The sequence below is a fragment of the Hyperoodon ampullatus genome, assembly GCF_949752795.1.
Source record: "Hyperoodon ampullatus genome assembly, chromosome: 16".
In the NCBI taxonomy this organism is placed as follows: Eukaryota; Metazoa; Chordata; class Mammalia; order Artiodactyla; family Ziphiidae; genus Hyperoodon; species Hyperoodon ampullatus.
This window is the reverse complement of record NC_136929.1, coordinates 65,903,060-65,911,371: the sequence shown is the minus strand read 5'-3', so window position 1 is coordinate 65,911,371 and position 8,312 is coordinate 65,903,060. Positions and strand designations below refer to the sequence as shown.

General features: G+C 41.2%; 1 protein-coding gene across 1 annotated transcript; it reads left to right on the top strand.

Annotated features, from left to right (window-relative positions):
• Positions 1–1,728: 1,728 nt before the first annotated feature.
• Positions 1,729–7,891, top strand: RFXAP (regulatory factor X associated protein; the record flags this gene model as incomplete). Its single annotated transcript, XM_079721957.1, has 3 exons — positions 1,729–2,334; positions 6,037–6,144; positions 7,781–7,891. The coding sequence occupies exons 1-3, from the start codon at positions 1,852–1,854 to the stop codon at positions 7,889–7,891; spliced, it is 702 nt and encodes a 233-aa protein (XP_079578083.1). The 5' UTR covers positions 1,729–1,851.
• Positions 7,892–8,312: the final 421 nt, after the last annotated feature.

Sequence of the window (8,312 nt, the reverse complement as noted above, 5' to 3'; positions counted from 1 at the left end):
ATAGCTGTCAAAAAATGAAAGAATATTTCCTCAGTTGGGGGGAGGAGGTATTGACACTGTGACAGCCCCAGACATGAAACATTTTAAGTTTAATCTTCATTAACATTTTTACTATTACTTTCTTAAGTCTGGAGACAACCAACAATAATTCAAGCCCTGCTTTGTAGCATTTGACAATTTCCATGGTGTAAATATTCCCACCATGGCTGGTTTCAAGCTACCAACATACCACTGAATGCAGAGTTGGGAAGAAATATGCAGTATCATACCACTGAACAGTAGTTCCACATACAGATACAATAGACATAAATAATCTTATCAGCAGAGCTAAGAATAAAGCAATTAGAAAGAGATGAGTTTCAAGTTTTTTAGCCTTTGTTTCTAATATAATTTAACTGTAAATTTATGGAATTTAATTTTTAAACGAATTCGTGAAATCTTAACAGTGGGCACTCATCAACTGGCTCTAGCACACAACCAACAGACTGCCCATTTTACCAGTGAGAAAACTGAAGCTCAGAGAGGCAGTCACTAAGTAGCCCTGGTCACACAGCACAGTGCCACCCAGGTCGGTCTAATTCCAAACCTTCTCCCTTCCACCGTGCCTCTCCTTCAAATGTAGCTGGTGACCGACCCACACATCAACACCCAAACACTAACGTCAATGGACTGGTCATTTGTTGGATAACCATTGCTTTCCTTTCCAATAGGTGGAATGGGAACTGTGACCAGGGCAGGAGGAAGAAATAAAAGAAAAGAGCACATCTACCCGACAGTTTTGCTCAGAACATGGCAGGATCCGACCCGTCCCGAGACTTGGCTGAGTCAAGATTCAGCAACCAGCCATCGTGTGACAACTGGTAGAAATGATAGATCATTGTGTGGGTTTTTTTTTTTTTTTTTTTTTTTAACATTTGTCATTCAGTATTCCTTTTCACACATTTTCACTATAGTTACTGAAAACGTTAAAGACTTACCTTAGAGGTCACAGCAAAGGCTGATATTAAAAATCAAATAAGTTTCCAAGAGAGAAAAAGGTTTCAGGAGTAAATCATTTAGTTCTCCACACAAATACTCCTTGGCCCCCGGTCTGGTCCACTCCTCCACGGTACTATTTTCAAATAGGCTGCCTCTGCCTTCCTTGACTGCTAACTACTGGGGCCCGGTTGTGACACTGCCACATCCCAGCATCACATCTCCCTTTTCAGTCAGCTTTTCAGTCAGCTTTTCAGTCAGAAGTATTTTAATGAGCGTCCTGACGCCACATGAGATTGCTCAGGAACAATCTGAATTTACATTGTGGAGTTCCAGTACAAAAGTGCTTTGAAACGTTTTAGGCAGAGTAGGTTCCAGGCAAAAGCACTGTCCCGTCAAGCACCTCAAGACCTCAAGCGCGCTCAGCAAACCGGCGGGCGCCGGCGGTGACCGCGCGGCGCAGCATCTCCCGCCAGAGCCCACAGCACATGCGCAGTCAGACCCTCCGGCGGCCGCTCAGCTCCGCCCCTCGGAGACGCCGGGTTCCCTGAAAGGGACAGAACGTAGAGACGCTCAAGCGCGGGCTGCAGCCGCGCAGGCGCAGTCGGGGTGCCGTCGCTGAGCCAGCTACTTTTCCTCTCGCTGGTGCCGGGTCGTTGGTTTGCCAAGTGCAGTTGGGCCCGGCAGGTGCTGAAGGGTTGGGGTCGTGGACCCCCGCCAGGTCTCAGCAGCACGGAGGTGCAGGCTGTCGCCGAGGGCGCGGGGCTGGGCGCCGCTAGCGGTGCGCTCCGCCCCGGGGCCCCCGCCCCTGCCCCCGGCCAGGCCCGGCCTCCAGCCCCCGTCCCAGCCGCGGCCTCGCAGTTCACCCTGCTGGTGATGCGCCCCTGTGGCGGGCCGGACGAGGCTGCGGCCGAGGGCGTCCTGCGGCAGGTTCCGGCCCTGGGGGGCAGCGCAGGGGCGGGCAAGCCCGTTCGGTACCTGTGCGAAGTGGCTGGGGATGGCGAGGAGGAGGCGGGGGAAGACGAGACAGACCTGCTGGACACTTCGGACCCCCCGGGGGGAGGCGAGAGCACGGCTAGTTTGGAGGATCTGGAGGACGAGGAGACCCACTCTGGGGGAGAGGGCGGCAGCGGTGGAGCCCGGAGACGGGGCAGCGGTGGGGGCAGCATGAGCAAGACCTGCACCTACGAGGGCTGCAGCGAGACCACGAGCCAGGTGGCCAAGCAGCGCAAGCCGTGGATGTGCAAGAAACACCGCAACAAGATGTACAAGGATAAGTACAAGAAGAAGAAAAGCGACCAGGCCCTGAACTGCGGTGGGGCCGCCCAGGCTGGCAGCGCAGGAAATGTCAAACTTGAGGTATCGGCTGGGGTCTGGGGGAGTGGGAGGTGGAAAAAGAAACCCCACTCTGGCCGCAGACCGCATCTCCAGCGCCTGCCTACCGCCTCCCAAATGGGCCAGGTTGCTGTGGCTGGACTTGTGGCTGAGAGTTAATGAGTGCTTGCCCTCAACTACAGTTTATACAAACATATGCAAAGCCTGAACGGTTCTGGTGCATCCTTTTGAGAGATGAATAAATCTCAATGAAAATGATGTGACATGTCAGCAAAGCTGTCGTTTCGGAGATCTGGGATATGGGCTGGAAGGGCAGATAGTAAATGATTGACCTCACTCATCACTAGAGGAGCAGGCAAAGGGACTTAGGAACCTGCGTGAAATTGGTACTTGGGAGAAGATAATCTCTTCCTGTTTTCACTACCGTATTCTCGGTATCCTTTTCTTAGTATACTTATTCTTAGTACCCTGTTCTCAGTACCCCTATTAAGAGTACGCTTTTAGTGTTCTTAGTGTTATTTTCTCAGTTAAACCTATTCTCAGTTCTCTGTTCTTAGTACTCCTGTGTTCTCAGTGTCCTGTTCTCAGTTGATTTTGTTCTTAGTATCCCAATTATCAGTAAATAAGCCACTTACTACAGAATGAAATAGTCATTTGTCCCTCTGTCCCAAACGTACCCATTCACTTCAGAATTCTTTACAGAGAGAGGAGATAATAATACTTCTTTTCAAGAAGGAAGTATTTTACCTGTAGCAACTTTCTTTTTTTAATTGCCCAGCATTTACATCTACAGTTTGAGGGAAATGTACAAAAGGCAAATAGATACTGAATTCGAATCTCTCCCTCCACCCCCCCCAAAAGAACCTTAATAATTTTCCTATTCTAAAATAATTTGCATGATTTTCTTAGGGAAGAGAATTAATTGCTATAAGCAACAAATAATAGCCATTTATCTTACAGTATGGGACACTTTACCAGTTCTGAGGAATCAAAAGCTGTAAGTCTTTGTTGAACTGAGTGTAAAGAAAATTACTAACAGGGACAGGCAGGATACATTAAGGGCCAACTGTACAGTGGTGCTTTAGTAGTGGAGAGGATAGATCATTGTAGGCTGAGATATTCTAGAAAGGCTTCGCAAAGAAAATACAACTCAGTATAAGCCAGAAAGGACGGCTAATAGTATGTGCTTAATCAGCTAAGTTTCTTAATGTGCCAGGCACTGTGCTAAACTGTAAATGGAGCCTCACACCCTTCAGCAATGAGATAAGTACTATATTTTACATACGTGGAACTGAGGCACAGAGAGGTTAAGTAACTTGGCCTAGGTCTTGCAGCCAGCAGGTACTCAAACCCAAGCAATCTGGTTCTAGAGCCTTCATTCTTATCCCCACACTATACTGCTTCCCTAGAATTTTGGTGATGAAAAGAAAGAGAATACATTTTAGTAAAGGTAGGGAAGTGGGAATACAGAAGGCACTTTTGGGAAGGCAGCAAGGGGACCATTCTAGCTAAAGCAGGATATTTATGTGGAAAATTCACAAAAGATAAATTTAAGAGTTTGAAGCCAATTTTTGTATGATGTTGAATGCCAGGCAATGGATTTTGAATTCGGAGTCTTCAAAAGAAAGTTCTTAGTTAGGAAGTAACAGGGGCTCCTACTCTGATGGGGTGGATTAAAGTCAAGAGCCTATAGATTTAGAGATGTTTTAGGAGATGATTATAGTAGGACTGGTAGGTGGTGATGGGGTCTTCTGCCATACTGTGAGCAGCAAGATTAGAAATTAAGATATTTAAAAATCAGTATTTCTTACACAAATCAAGGTTAAATGAGAAACAAATGTGTATAATATTTAGTCGATGTATCTAAAAATTATGCTGTATGAGAGACACATAAAGGAACCAGGGATGAAAGAACTGACCTGTGGGATTGATCATTATCATTAGATATCTAAAAGGCTATCATTTGGAAGAAGCAGTAGACTTATTTTGCATAGTTCTGAAATAACTAGGACTCTTAGGTGAAAATCACAGGGGTTATGTGTTTCAGCTCAACCTAAGTAAACGCTCCCTACATGTTAGATATTCAAAACCAAATAGGATGCCTCAAAAGTTGGTAACTCCTTAGTGTTGAAAATTTTTGAAAAGGGAATTCCAACACTTGTAGAAGTTTGAACTAGATGACGCAAGTTTATTTTCACTACAAGCTTCTGTGATTTTGTGTTACTAACATTCAGAATGTACACAGTGCTGTGTGTGAGGTTGTGAGAATGCAGGGTATTCCACCATCAATTTCGGCATCCCATTTCTTGTGCAATAAAAATGAAGCACAGTCCCATAAGTAGTTAATCCTATGGGGAGAGAGGAAGGAAAAAATTATTTTTGTTTTCTCTGGGTATTAGATTCCTCTTTTTACAGTTTTTTATGTTGTGAGGCTTAAAATGTTAAGGGATTGAACATTTTTTTTAACATCAGATTGATAAACTTCTCATAGTGAAAGAGATAAAGAAAGGGAGTATTTTAATAGACAACTCAGAGGACATTAGAAAGAAGGTCAAGAGAAAAAAAAAGCTTCAATAATAACCAAAATGAAGAGCAGAATAAGAGTGAATTCATACGTGGCATGGCTTATGTGACTTTATATTTGGTCAGAATTTTTGGATGTGGTCAGTATTGTATCATGGTTTTATAAGAGTCAGAATGTTTCAGTGAACTAACATTTTGTTAGCCAGGAAAATTGTATTTAAGATTTTATCAGGTCAGTGGGGATACATAGTTGGTAGTAAGCACTGCTGATTTTGTTTGAGGAATGATGTCTCAAAGAGTATGGTGTCGGGCTTCCCTGGTGGCGCAGTGGTTGAGAGTCCGCCTGCCGATGCAGGGGACGCGGGTTCGGGCCCCGGTCTGGGAGGATCCCACATGCCCGGGAGTGGCTGGGCCCGTGAGCCATGGCTGCTGAGCCTGCGCATCCGGAGCCTGTGCTCCGCAACGGGAGAGGCCATAACAGTGAGAGGCCCACGTACAAAAAAAACAAAACAAAACAAAAAAAAAAGAGTATGGTGTCATTTTAGGACTTGCCTGTTTTGTCTACACCAGTGGCAGGAGATTACTTGTACCAGTGCTTTCCAGTCTTTTCAAAGCCAGTTTGTCATTTTTCTCCTGGTGACTTCCAAAGTTTGAAATCTTTGTGTATCAGTTGCTTCTTTGAGCAATATTTTACTCCCCTTCCCCATTCTTTTGCTGTTGTTAATTTGTTTGTTGTTGTTTTGTTGGGCAAACAACTATCAAGAGTGTTTCATTAGCACTACATGAATGGCCTTTGAGTTCATGTATTCAAAGGCAGGCAAACTTTGGTTTGGCCTGGATAGCTTTATCTGAGGAGGATGTTCAGTTTACACTTGGCACTTTTTTGTAATATTGAAAATCGCTCACAAATGTTAAAATAGGCCCCCTTCCCGTACCCTGCCCCATTATTGATTTTTGAGACCTTCTGGAGGCAGAAGATCCCAGGTTGGAAGTCCTGGAGGGAGAGGGAGTGGGGCATGTTACATAAAATTAACTGCCAACACTTTGCCTAATGACTTAAAGAGGGACTTTCTCAAAGGCTCCCAGGAACTGGGCGAGAAGGAAGAGAAGCAAAGACCTGTTCATTACATCTTTGAAATGCCTCTAATCATGGATTATTATATCAATATTTAATCCTATTTGCATTTTTATCTTTGATCCCAGGAAAGTGCAGATAATATACTCTCCATTGTTAAACAGAGAACAGGATCTTTTGGGGATCGACCTGCAAGACCTACTCTTTTAGAACAAGTGTTAAATCAGAAAAGACTGGTAAATATCTGTTTGTAAAGTAGTTACAAATCTAACAAAAGTTGTTTGTTATAAATGGAACTATTTAGCTTTTGAGATCTTAAAATTTGTTAAACTGGTCATCAGAATAGAATTGTGCCTCTTGCCAGTACACGTTGGAATCTCATAAAGACAAAATTACAAAGAAAATATAATTTCACTACATAAAAATGAATATTGTAGTTAAAAATGGTGGTAAAAATAAAAATGCAAACTTGAAAATAACATATAGGAAAAACATTTGCAACAAATATGTAAAAGACTGTGGTTGGTATGGTTGACATTTTTATCACACAGATAGGTGAGGAAAAAATTTTGACCTCAATACATTGCAAAAAATATAAACAGAAAAAAGCAGAATGCTTCCCTTATATGATATGGAAAGATATTTCATATCAGTAAAAGTCACACAATAAACAGTACAATAAGTGAAAATTATTTAAATGATAACACACAGTGATGTTGAGGGTTCCATGAAAGGACTCATTCTGCTGATGGCATCTTGTATTAGTACAGCACTTTAGAAAGCAGCTGGGCGGTCTGTATCAGGAGTCCTTAAAATGGTCATCCCTTCACTCAGAAATCATACTTACTGTGAAGACATTCTCAGGAAACAAATCCTAAATATAGATAAATTAAGCATAAGGATATTTGCCAGAAATGTATTTATCACAAACAGTAAAATGGTAGTTTAAACAACCTCAATGTCCAACAGTCTCATAACAGCTAAGTAGACTTTAGTACATTTACTTAATAAAGGTTGGGCAGTCTTTATAAATAAATTTTAAAGAAAAGTAATAAATAGGAAATATAATATGCTATAATATTAAATTTTAAAAATCAGTATTTAATGATAATGTTTCCACCTTATTTGGTTTATCTTGTTCACTTTATTAGGTTCAAGGTTTTTTTACCTTCATCAATTTATATTTTAATAAAAACATATTAGCCATAGTCTATTATATTTGTCATATAACTATATTTAAAAATGGTGAGTGTATAAAACTGTTTTGGTTGTTTCAGAGCAGTTGTATTTCTTTTCTGAAATTTTGGTAATGTGCTAATATTACCTTTATTATACATGTATACCTATATATACACACACATACCTATACACACAGACACACACCATTTTTAATTTCTCAGAAAGACTTAGTAAACTAGTGGGAGGAGCTTGGGTTCCAGTACTAGTCATACATGTATGTGTTTCTAAACTGGCATTTAACCATGTTCACATGGTATGCCTTTTCATTTCCTTTTTTTTTCTTGCTGTAATCCAGTGCTGTTCTTGGCTCTTATGTTTCGTAAAGGGTATATACATGCTGGCATATCATAAAAGCATTTCTTTTGTGTGCAAAATCACCAGTAAGATCAGGCTTCACCCGTGAGTTTTAGGTTTTAGTATTTGATGTATGACATCAAATTTTATTATTATTAGTTTGCAGTTTAATTGCAGTACATCAGATGCAGAAGTGAATTCAATTTAGGCATGTTTCGTTTCGTAAGCATATTGTATCTTGTGTAAGGATACAGAAGAGTAATTTTATAGCATGAATATGATCTAATCCCATAAAAATAATGCTATTAATAAATATATTTTTTATTTTTCCTTTTTAAGTCATTACTAAGAAGTCCAGAAGTGGTGCAGTTTTTACAGAAACAGCAACAGTTATTAAATCAGCAAGTTTTGGAGCAAAGACAACAGCAGTTTCCAGGAACATCAGTGTGAGCGAATTTATCAAGAAGTCCTACACATTTTTTATCGTATTGTAGTGGATGGACATATTTTTATACTAAAGATAAATGGGGTAAGGTTTGCCAGTAGAAGGTAAACAGTCATTTTCCTGTGACTGTATGTGTGCATTTGGGGACAAATAAGTATTGCACATTGTGCATCTAATCCTTTCAGATCACTGTGGATTTGAAGAAATCAGCTTATCTTTCCAAAGTAATATTTAATTACAATGTTTTTTTAAACAAAATGTTTCTCTTCAGTCATTGTTACTGAAGGTAATGAAGCAGTTGCTTTCTGTGGAAGTCACGAAGTTAATAGATATTAATCTTGAATCATCTAACTCAGTGATTCTCATCAAGGGGCAGTTGGAAACATATGGGTATGTTTTTGCTTGTCACGGCGACCTTGAAAACTG